This window comes from Mastigoproctus giganteus, chromosome 2 (assembly GCF_048544385.1).
Source record: "Mastigoproctus giganteus isolate SK-2022 chromosome 2, ASM4854438v1, whole genome shotgun sequence".
Lineage (NCBI taxonomy): Eukaryota > Metazoa > Arthropoda > Arachnida > Uropygi > Thelyphonidae > Mastigoproctus > Mastigoproctus giganteus.
Genome location: NC_143576.1, coordinates 3,698,773 through 3,712,492, shown reverse-complemented (window position 1 = coordinate 3,712,492; position 13,720 = coordinate 3,698,773). Strand labels below are relative to the sequence as shown.

At 36.3% G+C, this 13,720-nt stretch overlaps 1 protein-coding gene across 1 annotated transcript in view; it reads left to right on the top strand.

Annotated features, from left to right (window-relative positions):
• APC7 (anaphase-promoting complex subunit 7) overlaps positions 1-13,720 on the top strand; it is a 168,973-nt gene that overhangs the window by 78,064 nt on the left and 77,189 nt on the right. Inside the window, exons 7-8 of the mRNA XM_090390334.1 lie at positions 11,977-12,064; positions 13,198-13,293. Coding sequence (XP_090246460.1) covers positions 11,977-12,064; positions 13,198-13,293 — 184 coding nt within the window. The remainder of the gene's footprint in view (positions 1-11,976; positions 12,065-13,197; positions 13,294-13,720) is intronic.

Here is a 13,720-nt window from a genome sequence, read left to right as displayed (position 1 = left end):
GAATTTTTCCCCCATGCTTCTGCAGGACTCGCAGCTGTGCTTGCTGAATTGATTGAATCAAAAAAGAAATTAGCATTAGCATTAGTAGAGCATTAGCATATGATGCAAGAAAGCAAGCTTATGCAGCAAAAAAAAAAAACAAAAAAACTCCCATTTCACCCTTCCGTTCATTCAAAATACCTGTCCAGCTGAGCCTTCAATTTATTTAGGCTATCAACTTCCACAACAAGGCAGAGAAGTCTGTTCCACCAACCAACTACCCGCTGCCTAAAGGCAAATTTCCGCACATCTATCCTACATCTGTCTTTCCTCAATTTGAATTTATGCCCTCTCAGGCGATTATTCTGAGCAAGAGGAAGAATCCCATTAGCACTGAGCATACTCAAACCATTCAAGGTTTTATACACCTCTATCAGATCACCTCGCCAGTGCCTACCTACTCTCCAGACACTGTAATTTGCAAAACTTAAGCCTTTCTTCGTAAGAGCAACCCTTTGTTCCATTCACTAATCTTGTTGCCCTTCTCTGTACTTGTTCTAGCAGCTCTACATCCTTCTTGAAATGAGGCCTGCAGACCTATACACAGTACTCAAGGTATGGCCTGACCATTGCCTTATACAAGGGAATAATCACCTCCTTATCCCTGCTAGAAATATTCCTGTATATCATTGACAAGACACCATGAGCTACTCTTGCAGCCTGTCTGCACTGCTCAGAAAACTTCATATCTGCCTGCACAATTACCCCCAGGTCCTTTTCATTCGCTACCACTGTCAGTGTAGTACCACAGAGTTTATACGTTGCTCAGGGGTTACTGTTTCCCATATGTAGTACTTTACAAAGTGACTGATTCATCTGATTCATCCCTTTCCTTCTAGAGTTTACATTGGTAAAGAACTCTTTTCTGTTTTTCTTTGCATCCTTTTCTAAGGATTTCTCATAATCTGCCTTTACCTGCCTAATCTCCTTTGTGACTTGGTTACAGACCAACTTATATCTATCATAGGCTTCCATGTCACCCATTAATTTATATGTATCCCATGCATTTTTCTTCTCTGCCATGTCTCATTAGTTCATCTGACATCCATTTCGGCCTAAACCTTGAACAGTATTTCTTAGTTGGTATGTAAAGCCTAGTAGCATTCCAAGATAAGTTCTTTGAATGCTTAAATGTTCGATGAACATGTAAATAGAATTATTTATTGTATTTATTCAATTTTTTATCTCATGCGCAGGAAAAATTACAAAAGCTTGCAATTTTAAAAATATTTCACAATTAAAAAATTACAAAAAAAGAGAGGAGACAGGCGTAATGTCAGTAAGTTATCTCTCCAGCAACGTTGCCAAAATCGATGTCTTCAGCTGATAAGAATGCCGCTGCGGAGGTAGAGAGCTATGGAAATTTAGAAGGGGTCAGCCACTCAACCTTATGAAAGAACATATTAATGGATGACTGGATGGTGGCTTTTTTCTTTTCATCCTAGATTTCTTTGTAGCAAGCATATCATTTATCCCTCTGTTAACTTTTAAGAATCGTTCGCTGACAGGATCCATCGTCTCAAACCTTGCCCATTGCCAGTGCAATTTTACGAAATGCCATTGCCATCTCTCTGGTGGTGATGAAGCGTCTCGGCTCCTCATTTGGTTCATCTTGAGCTTTGTCAGCATTTTCTTCTTTCACTATCACTGCCTGCAAGTCAATAAGTTCTTCATTAGATAATTCCTTCTCTTCTTCCTCTATTAACTTCTCCACATCTTTGGCATCAACCTTCAACTGAAGTAGCTCTGCAACCTTTACAATCTTATCTGTAACCTCTTCATGTGATTCGTCTTTTTCAAATCCTTCGAAGCCTTTTATGTGCTGTCGGCATATTTTCTTCCATGCACCATTTAAACAACTTTTAGTAATTTCCGCCCAGGCCTTATTAATGTTTAAGATGACGTGGTAAATATTGTAGATTTCCAAAAGTCTCTTAACATAAAATTTTTCTCACCATCAACTGCAGACAATGCCTGAGCAAATGTTGTGCGTAAATAGTATGCTTTTAAATTCGAAATAACACCCTGATCTGTAGGTTGGATGAGTGAAGTCATGTTTGGCGGTAGAAATATGACTCTCACGTTCAAATTGAAATCATCTAGATGTGTACAATGTCTCGGAGCATTATCTAATAGAAGCAAAACTTTGAAAGGAATGTCGTTGTCTTTACAATATTTTTCAACCTTGGGAATGAAGCAACATTTAAACCAATTCTCAAAGAGAGATATTGTTATCCATGCTCTCTGGTTCGATTGGGAATGCATGGGTAAGGAGCTTTTTTGATGCCCTTAAATGCACGAGGATTTCCGGAATGGTATCCAAGCAGTGTTTTAATCTGTAATCTCCCGCTGCATCAGCACCAAGCAAGAGCATGGCCTTCATTTGCCACCTCTCATGGCCATGAGAGGTGGCAAAAGAAGTTTAACATTGACAAATGTAAAGTACTACATATGGGAAACAGCAACTCCAGAGCAACGTATCAACTCTGTGGTACTACACCGACGGTGGTAGAGAATGAAAAGGATCTGGGGGTAATTGTGCAGGCAAATATGAAGTTCTCTGAGCAGTGCAGAAGGGCGGCAAGAGTAGCTCACGGTGTCTTGTCAATGATATACAGGAATTTTTCTAGCAGGGATAAGGAGGTGATTATTCCCTTGTATAAGGCAATGGTCAGGCCACACCTTGAGTACTGTATACAGGTCTGGAGGCCTCATTTCAAGAAGGATGTAAAGCTGCTGGAACAAGTACAGAGAAGGGCAACAGGATTAGTGAATGGAACAAAGGTTTGCTCTTACGAAGAAAGGCTTAAGCTTTGGAAATTACAGTATCTGGAGACTAGGCACTGGCGAGGTGATCTGATAGAGGTGTATAAAGCCTTGAATGGTTTGAGCATGCTCAATGCTGATGGGATTCTTCCTCTTGCTCAGAATAATCATCTGAGAGGGCACAAATTCAAATTGAGGAAAGATAGATGTAGGATAGATGTGCGGAAATTTGCCTTTAGCCAGCCGGTAGTTGTTTGTTGGAACAGACTTTCATCCCTTGTTGTGGAAGTTGATAGCCTAAATAAATTTAAGGCTCGGCTGGACAGGTATTTCGAACAAACGGAGGGGTGAAGTGGAAATGGTTTTTTTTTTTTTTTTTTTTTTGGATGATGCCGCATAAGCTTGCTTTCTTGCATCATATGCCTCTACTAATGCCAATGCTATTTTTTGACAGCATGTAAACCTGGCATTGTATTTTCCTCTTTGGCAGTGTATGTTCAATCCGGCATTTTTTTCCAATACAGAGCAGTCCCGTCAACGTTAAAAATTTACTGCGTTGAATAGCCGTCTTCACCAATAATTTTTTCCAACACATCACAAAATTTCTCTGCAGCTGCAGAATCGACACTGGCGACTTCACTTTTAACGTTGTGGAAACCAGCACGATTCTTGAACCTATAAAAACACCCATTGCTTGCCATGAACCTGGCTTTGGGTTCGCCGTACTTATCCTTAATATCTTTATAAATACTTGTTGCTTTTGCTTGAATGATCATTAGATTCAGGGGCACTTGCTTCCGAATCTGATTTTCCATCCATATTATTAACAGCAGTTCCATCTTCGATATAGTACCCGAACGCTGTTTTGTGATCACTGTTTAATCTGAAGTGCGTTGATCCTTTGACAGTGCATGTATAGTGCACTGTCCTTTAAAATAGTATTCACTGCTGAAGCAGTGAGACCTAATTTCCTTGCAATAGATGACAAACTTTGTCCTGCTTAGTACTTCTTAATCAGTTTCATCTTCATTTCTAAATCAATTTTGTGTCTGTTCTTGGCACTACCACCACTTGCACTTTTCCTCTGTCACTTTCCCTTCATCATTGTAATACATAAATAAGAATGAAGAGAAGTTTCTGAAAATTTGTTTTTTATATGATTGAAGATTTCCGTGAAGGTGAACTCATTTCATCATAATAGCGTAAAAACCCACACAATTGCAGTTATCGGTATTATCGCAAATGCAATAAGATCGAGTTTATTACCCATTTATAATTAGATGCACTAACAGAAAAGTCTAATGAACCGGAAAGTGCTAATTGTTTTCGTTGTTTTATGTTCGTGACCTCCAGAAACATGCTTTAGAAAAATATCATAAAGGTGTTCAAAATTGATTCTTATAATGGGAACATATGATAATGATGAAAGTGTATTGCAATATACATTATAAATATGACCTTTTAGAGAGATAAATCGCTTAATAATATAGTGAATTTTTCAACTTCAAAGGACTTGGAACGAATTATAAAAAAAAAAAAAAGTGTTATTGGGTTCACATTACAATATTTTCACAATATCTCCATTTTTTCCTGTGGGATGTAAAATACGTTTCTACGATGTTTTAAAGTTTGCACCAGCTGGCAAAAACATACGTAAAGTCGAATTTTCATAAGTCAACTGTTACGTAAGTTTGGGAGTTCCTGTATTCTACAGTTTCACTACTGGCCTGAGGATAACATTTACCAAGAATTCAGAAACATGGCCAGTGCCAGATTTAGTGTTGTATGGACTTGTAGTGCTATTTTCACTAGATTAATCCTGCAATAAACTAGATTTTTTGTAAAACTCACATGTGGAATTAAATATTTTCCTTGCTTAAACTATATTGAAAGTAATTCATGTAATCTCTTTTTCAGTATATTATTTTTTATTTTAGAATTACGTGATGCCAGAAATCATGTCATATATAATCATTTTTCAATCATTGAATTTGACAATTTAGTGCATTACTCACCTTTATTAAAAGAAAAACCCTTGGAGGTTGTGAGCTGGATACATGAATAATTCTTGATTACTCTCACCAGACATGGTGCACTTGTATGGTCAAAATTAGATTATGGGTGTCAAGTGTATGGACTGCCAAGAATAGTGTCCTTCGGTGGCTTTATGGCTTTATCCCATCCACCACCATGCTATCGGCATTGCTACCGGTGCATTTAGAACATCGCCTGCCCAAAGTCTTTATGTTGAAGCTAGTGAACCGTCTTTGTCCATTTGCCGAAAACAGTTGTATATGCTGTTAAGCTTAAATCCCTGCCAGATGGACATCTGTTTTTGAGCCACATGGACATCTGTTTTTGAGCCACACTGGGAATATCTGTACAACACTCGTAAGATGGCCATTCGGTATTCGTATCCAAGGGCTATTCAGTAATTTTGACATTGCAGTAGACAACGTTGCCCCATCACCTAGGCAATCCCTTCCACCCTGGCATGCTCATGTTCCCGCCTGCAACTTCTCTCTTAGCAACTGGGATAAGGATAATACTCTATCTGATGTCTACCTTCAGCTCTTTTCAGCCCATCAATTTGAACATTCTGACTTCTTGCCAGTCTTCACAGATGGTTCGAAGTCAGAGGTGTCTGTTGGATCTGCAGCTGTCTTCCCAGATGCTACCTGCCAAATGCAGCATATTCACTGTAGAACTGCACACAATTAAACTAGCCTTGAATCACATATAAATACACCACCACCAAAAATGCTTTATATATACCGATTCTCTTTTGTTCATTAGGCTTTGTCATCAAAGAGGCACAGTCCTCATTCAGTCTTGTCCTGGGTACAACAGAGGATACATTCCATTTCTGAACTGAAATTTAATATTCACTTTGCTGGATCCTCAGCCACATTGTGATCCTGGGAAATGATTTGGCGGACCCATTATAACTCTTGTCTGTTAGCCCCCTATAAGACTACAGGCAAGTAATTCGAAAGAAACTGGTTTCCCAATGGCAACACTCTTGGTATGGGCAGGCTGAAAATAAGCTATACGAGATTAAGCCTGTAATTGAACATTGGCATTCTAGTCATCTGTGCGCCGACCGGGCTAGCTAGGTGGGTAAAGTGTCTGCCTGGCAACCCAAAGGTCATGGGTTCGAATCCCACCTCGGGCTTGGATCAGTGTAAAATGCAAAAACTTTGGGAGGTGCATTATGGCCACAGAAGCCGATGTGCCAACAACTAACAAAAAAAAAAAAAAAGAAAAGAAAAAAGTCATCTGTGCAGGGAACGTAAAGAGGAAGTTGTTCTAGCTCGTCTCCACATAGGACACAGTCTTCTGATGCATGCTTTTCTGCTGAAGGCCAATGACTGTACTATGTGAGGGCACTGACACAATTTTAACCGTGAAACATGTCTTTACTGAGTGTCATAGATTTTTAAATGAATGGCGTTTATGTTTTAGTGCTTTTAATCATCTGACTGAGCCTTATACACTCATCCAGATTTTAGCTGACAAAGATGATATGTCCGTAATTTTTAAATTTTTAAAAATCACAAACCTTTATGCTCGCATATAAATATTTTTAGTACACATCATATACATCTCTTTTTAACTGAATTTATTATCTAAATTTATTTGTCTTTTATCATTTGTATATGCTGATATATCATTTTTAAGTTACTTGTGCCCTGTTCTTTTTAAATACTGGACTAGGCGCATCATGGCCTTAGTTGCCCTTGCACCATAAAAATGAAAATCAAATCAAACCAGACGTGGTATACTATAAACTATCCTGATAAAAAAAAAACATAAGTTTTTTTTTTTTTTTTTTTCTAATGTAAAAATTTTAAACGTGAAAATCTTCAAATATTACATATGTAATATTTGAAGGTTTTTACATATATGTGTAAAACATAGGAAAGCCTTCTGGTTGAGGATAGTGGTGATTTAAGTCTCAGCCATACTGGAGTTCAACTGCCCACTTCTTAAGGGGCAAGGTCTCCTACATGTTATGTTGACATATTTATTTTGGAAAAAAAAACAAAAAAAAAACAAAAGATGTATACTGAAGGCCACATGAACACACACCTTTTTTGTTGTGATTGACATTGAGTTAATATTAATTTTAAAAAAATGCCATTAAACATATGGTTTTACATAAACCATTTTATCAAGTATTTTGTAAAACATTAATATTTTGTTGGTTCATCCTAAGTTTTTATTACTGCCTTGCACCCATCCTCATGGAATGTGTGGGATTGTTGATGCATTTGTCTAGTTTTTGGTACCAAACACAAATAATGGTTTCTTGCAGATATCCTACTTGACAGCTTATGTTCTTTAACAAGCAAACAGTGTTCTATGGGGGTTTAAATCTTTGCTATTTTGGCCACAATAAACACTGGATATTGGGAGGGAGTGTTGAATGAATTCTTCATGTACAGATAAAACAGTATCGGGTACAAATTAATCATTAAAATATTAGAAACTGCATGAAATGATTGTGTAGTGAGCTTGCATTACCTGTGATGTGGAAAGGGGTAGTAGAGTCTTGCTGGAAAATAATGAACCTATGTTTTATCCACTGTTATGAAATGATATTGGAATTCCTCTGAGCTGCCATGAACAAGCACAAATTTTTCCTTTGATGTGTTTTTTCTGATCAATTTTTGCTTGACCCTCTGTGGTCCAGTGTTACAACCACAGTAACATTGGAAAATTCCACTTCCAGTCTGTTGTTGCAGCCACAACACCGATTGGTGTTTCCGATTATGGAATTCGTTTTCCCACTGTGCTGATGCAATTATTGTACTACCATCTATTTATATTTCATATAAACAGTTTGAAAAGTTAAATTTACGTTTATTGGTGTTTATATTCAATTGTTAATGGCAGCTGGTAGCACTGTCTTTTGTAGTCATCTTCCAGTCTGATGTTGCTGCTGCCAGGACTGTCAGAATTTCTGATTATGAAATTTGTTTTTTTCTGCTGCGCTGGATTAGTTATTGCACTGTCATCTATTTATGCTTCATGTAAACAAACTGAAAAATATAATCAATGTTTGCATTCAATTGTTAATGGCAGGCTCTCCCCTCCAGTCCTTTTCCTTTCTGATGTTGCAACTTCTGCGGCTGTTGGCATTTCCAGTTATAAAATTTGTTTTTCTGGTCTGCTGGTTCACTTATTATACTGCCATCTATGCTTCATATGAACAATCTGAAAATGTTTATTGATGTTTACATTTCATAATGGCAGTTATAAATAAATTATTTTTTATTCCTCTTCCAGTTTGATGTTGCAGCAGTTCCAACCATTGGCAGTTCCGCTTGTGAAATTTTGTTTTCACACTCTGTTGTACTGCCATCCATTTATACTTCACATAAATAGTCTAAAAAAAAAGTCTAAGTATTTATGCTAAAAGTCAGTTGTTGATGGTAGGTGGCTCTCCCCTCTTGTTAACAGGAGAGACTGCTTCTACAGGGATGGGATACACTTAAATAGAAAAGGTGCTGATGCTATCAAGGCAGTGTTAGGTGGGTCGGAAAACTGCTAGCTTGGGGGGATGCAAGGACTATTAGATTAACAGTAGCCACTGACAGAGGTGAAAGTGATTCTTGCACTGCTTCTATTGGAATGAGCAGCAGCCTGGAAAACAAGATGCAGGATATTTCAGAGACTGCTGGGAGTCATTGCGATCTGATTATCAGTAGTGATTCTTCATGCATTAAGAATCTGCAGATAAAGGAACCACTAGGTGGCAGTGATCACAGTGTGCTGAAGTGGGATTTACTCAAAGACGTAACTACCATCAGGGGTAAAGGGAAGGGTTTTGCTTTCGTAAAGGCGACTACGATGGTCTGAGATAGTATTTAAATTCTATACAGTGGGACCATCTGATGATGTTACCAACAGCAAATTCAAAATGAGAAGCATTCAAAGAACTTATCTTGGAAGCTACTAGGCTTTACATACCAACTAAGAAATATTGTTCAAGATTTAGGCCTAAATGGATGTCAGATGAACTTCTCTGCCATATGTCAGATGAGACATATGGCAGAGAAGAAAAATGCATGGGATACATAAATTAATGCGTGACATGGAAGCCTATGATAGAGATAAGTTGGTCTGTAACCAAGGCACAAAGGAGATTAGGCAGGTAAAGGCAGATTATGAGAAATCCTTGGCAAAGGATGCAAAGAAAAACAGAAAGGAGTTCTTTACCAATGTAAACTCTAGAAGGAAAGGGATGAATCAGATTGGTCCACTGGATATTGGTGGTTCAACAGTTGAGGATCCTGCTCAGGTGGCTAACAAACTAAACGAGTATTTTGCACCTACATTCACACATGAGGAGTTATTCAGGAAGGGGAATGCCAGAGGAGAAGTAAACTCTGGCAGTGATCTAGATGATTTTGTAATAACTGAGAGGAAAGTGGAAGAGAAATTGATGGTTCTACAGTTGAGGATCTGGATATTGATGGTTCAACAGTTGAGGATCCTGCTCAGGTGGCTACCAAACTAAACGAGTATTTTGCATCTACATTCACACATGAGGAGTTACTCAGGAAGGACAATGCCAGAGGTGAAGTAAACTCTGGCAGTGATCTAGATGATTTTGTAATAACTGAGAGGAAAGTGGAGGAGAAATTGTTAACAATAAAAATAAAAAAGGCACCCAGGGTGGATGGGATCTATCCAGTTTTATTAAAGGAGGCAGCAAAGGAAGTAAGCAAACCCTTAGCCATAATTATGAGAGCTTCTTTGGACCCATAGACTGGAGATGTGCAAATGTGACCCAAATTCACAAAGGAGGAACAAAGGCTGACACAAGTAATTATAGACCTGTGAGTTTAACTTCTGTTCCAGGAAAATTAATGGAGGCACTGGTTAAAGAAGCACTGCAGGATCATCTTGACAAGAATTCAGTTATAGCTCAGACACAGCATGGTTTTGTTAAGGGAAGGTCTTGCCTGACCAATTTGATTGGATACTATGATACAGTCACAAAAGAACTGGATGCAGGGAATAACTTTGATATTATATATTTGGATCTTAGAAAGGCTTTTGATACTGTTGCACATGGAAGACTGCTGCACAAATTGGAGCAGTGTGGCATTGGAGGCAAATTGCTGCTATTTTGATAAAGGGATGGTTGAGGGGGAGAAGACAGAGTGATAATCAATGGACACTGCTAATCGTGGACTAATGTTATTAATGGATATACAGGAAGTTTTCTAGCAGGGATAAGGAGGTAATTATTCCCTTGTATAAGGCAATGGTCAGGCCACATCTTGCGTACTGTATACAGGACTGGAGGCCTCATTTCAAGAAGGATGTATAGCTGCTGGAACGAGTACAGAGAAGGGCAACAAGATAAGTGAATGGAACAAAGGGTTGCTCTTATGAAGAAAGGCTTAAGTTTTGCAAATTACAATGTCTGGAGACTAGGCACCGGCGAGGTGATCTGATAGAGGCGTATAAAGCCTTGAATGGTTTGAGCATGCTCAATGCCGATGGGATTTTTCCTCTTGCTCAGAATAATCACCTGAGAGGGCATAAATTCAAATTGAGGAAAGACAGATGTAGGATAGATGTGTGGAAATTTGCCTTTAGCCAGCGGATAGTTTGTTGGTGGAACAGACTTCTATCCCTTGTTGTGGAAGTTGATAGCCTAAATAAATTTAAGGCTCAGCTGGACAGGTATTTTGAACGAACGGAGGGGTGAAATGGGAGTGGTTTTTTTTTTTTTTTTTTTTTTTGGCTGATGCTGCATAAGCTTGCTTTCTTGCATCATATGCCTCTACCAATGCTAATGCTTGTAGCAGTCACCGAATAACTTATACTCTGTGTTGGAATGAAGTATTTAGACATGCCATATGCCATCATGATGCATCAAGATCTTGTAAAGGCTTTTGATGAAATTCAGAAATTATACTTTTCTGATGAAGAAATTGAGGACAAAAAAAAAAAAAAAAAAACTGAACTTTTACAAATAAGGTAGTTTCTGAGTTTCAGTTTCACTAAAGAAATTAAAGGAATTTTTTGATGTTATTATCAGCATGGGAATAAATGAAAAAACTGATATAAAGAAATATTGGTCTGAAGAATGAACAGACAGGATTCCATTTTTCAAGATGCATTTAAAAGAAAGAGTTTTCGGTAGATATTGCATCTCTGCCCATTCACAAAACGACAAACAAAAGTAATTTAAAATAGTGTTCTAAAGTAAAAATTATTGTCAATTATCCAGATGGAAAGTTTCATGAATATTTTTTTCCAGGAATAAATATTGCGTTATAGCTTTTAAAAGTTTTTGGCATGCTGATTTATAAATTAGCTCATGTAAACCCAAAAATAAATTGTTTTTGAACATCACATTTTCACTATTCATTTATTTGATTGTTAGAGCTGGACTGAAAGAGGGAGACAGTAAAAATAATGCTTAACTGCAAAGGGTTAAGACCCAAATTTTTTTAGCCCAATGCATAGTAACATTTCTTATCCTCGCATATTCTGTTACAATTTTATCAATTTCATCAAATATAGGATAAACTCGCAATCTCGGCAACCTGCCAAATCATCAGTCACACTTGATGAGTTCAAGGACATTGATGATGGTTTTTGGAAAGGCAATATCAGAAGGCCTCTTCATCAGGGATAGGATTCAGTTTAGTCTCTGCCATGCCTAAATTTCAACCATCCACTTCTTAACAGTGTCATATGAAAGGGCAAAATCTCCTAAGATATCTACCATATCTGCATGAATGGATTGAATCCAATTTGATTTTCATAAGATGAAAAATGAATTAATTGGAACAAAATTTATGTTGATTTTTATATTCATATTTTTATTAAATTCACAGTTTTGGTGTAATGATCATAACTTTTTTATTCTTAATAGCATTTTTGTATACAAAATTTACAAATTTTATTTTGCTGTTTGTGTTACTTTTTCTATACAGTCCAAGCCATTGTTTGAGTTAAAATTGATCATATAATTATGACTATGTAGTCTGAACATTTGGAATAATTTCCTACATGTTTAATTTATATATGATTGGATTCATAAAAAGTATAAAGCATTGAATACATGGGTGTGGTAATATTAATCACCTTTTTATTAAATTCACAGTTTTGAATTAAAGCTTTTTTTTTTTTAATAAATAGGCTCTCTACTTGGGTTAAAGCTCATGCACATTTGCATGCTCGGGAACTTAGTCAGTCCGTTGCTGCTTTTAAACAATTGGAATCAAAGGTATGTGGTTATTGCTGTTCATCGTATATGTTATGATTTTACTTCCTTGTTTATTCTGTTATTATATGTTACATTATTTATGAGTGGTAGGGAACGGTGCTTATCAATTTTATTCCCAGCTACGTCCTTTTAGTTTAACTAATGAAAGTAAATAATAATATCATTAATTTTAATAATGTGGAACTTATGTTTTTCTGACACATAGTATCTGTTTTTGCTACTGATTTCCTCATTCCCAACATGTTATAAAATTTCTTCTAGTTTTTTTTTTCTTCTGTTAATTTCTTCTAATTTTTGTCAACCATATACTTTTGGCAATAAATAAAGTGCTGCTTTTAGAACTTATAAAAAAAAAAAAAAAAAAAAAAAAAAAAAACAACTTTGAAATACAGATTATTTAACTGCTTTAATTATTTATTTGAGAGAAATTCTATAAATCACTGTTCCAGTACATTCCAAAGAATGTACTAAATTCAGATTTCTAAAAATTGGCTATATACCAATGTTAATGCATTATAATATATATAATATAGAGAAAAGTAGTGTGGTGGTGAACAGGACTTTCAGACTGAGCCACCTTACCCTCGGGGTGGGACTCATTGGGGTGTCCTTCAGTGCTTCAGCTATTGAATCAGAAATGCGCAAAATCTTTACATTGGCTCTCAGGTGTTCTTGAATAACTCGTAGTACAGTCTTCAGCTGTATATCAAGTATTTATATATAATAGTAAGGGTCGGATAATGCAAAAATCCCATTATTTTTGATACACATTTAATCTGGTAAACTGTAAAATTAGATTGTATCCATCTGTAAATGTAACAGTTCTGAACATAATGGTAGCCATGCTGTCACTGAAAATTTCAGCCAACCAAAGCACTTCCATCCTACTTCCTGAACTGTAAATTTGATTTGGATTGAACAAATCTGAAAAATTAGAACAAAAATTTCACTTAATCTTAGATTTAGTATAATGATTAACAAATTCTTAAGGGATGTCCTTTTGGTTTTTATAAGGATTAATATTTTGTTTGTATGTTGTTTAAAGTTGAGGTCGAAATTTGTGTAATTTTTTTGTCAAAAGTTTGAAGTGATTGTTTTTTATGAAAAAAGTAATTTTAAGGTTGCTTTCCTAGACGTTACTTCGTGACAATGTTGATGTTCTCGTTTCTCTTGGAGAAGCATACTATTATAATGGAGATTATCAAAATGCTTTAGCCATATTAGAGAGAGTAAGTAACATGTTTATAATGTAGTCAGTATATTTTTAAAGCAGCTGTTTTCGACCTATGTTCTGTAGAATATTTGGGTTACACAAGAGTCCCAGGATTCAACAAATGTTTTACAGTTTTTTTTTTATTTAACCTGTATATGTGCATGTTACTGTTTTAAGAACAGTAAGGAAAAGTATTGGGGTTCTGCAGCTAAAGTAGGTTGAAAAACACTGTTTTAAAATGTTTACAAGTTGTTGAAATGTTTGTTCTTACTTTTGAATTTTATAAATTTGTAAATATTTGACTAAACTATTGCATAAGTACATTAATTATTACTAGGAAATGTGGAGGATACCACTCTATACACTATAATCTGTTTGTTCTGGATATTACATGTAAATTAGTTTTTTAACTTATATAAATTTTATTTTTAATTTAAATTTTT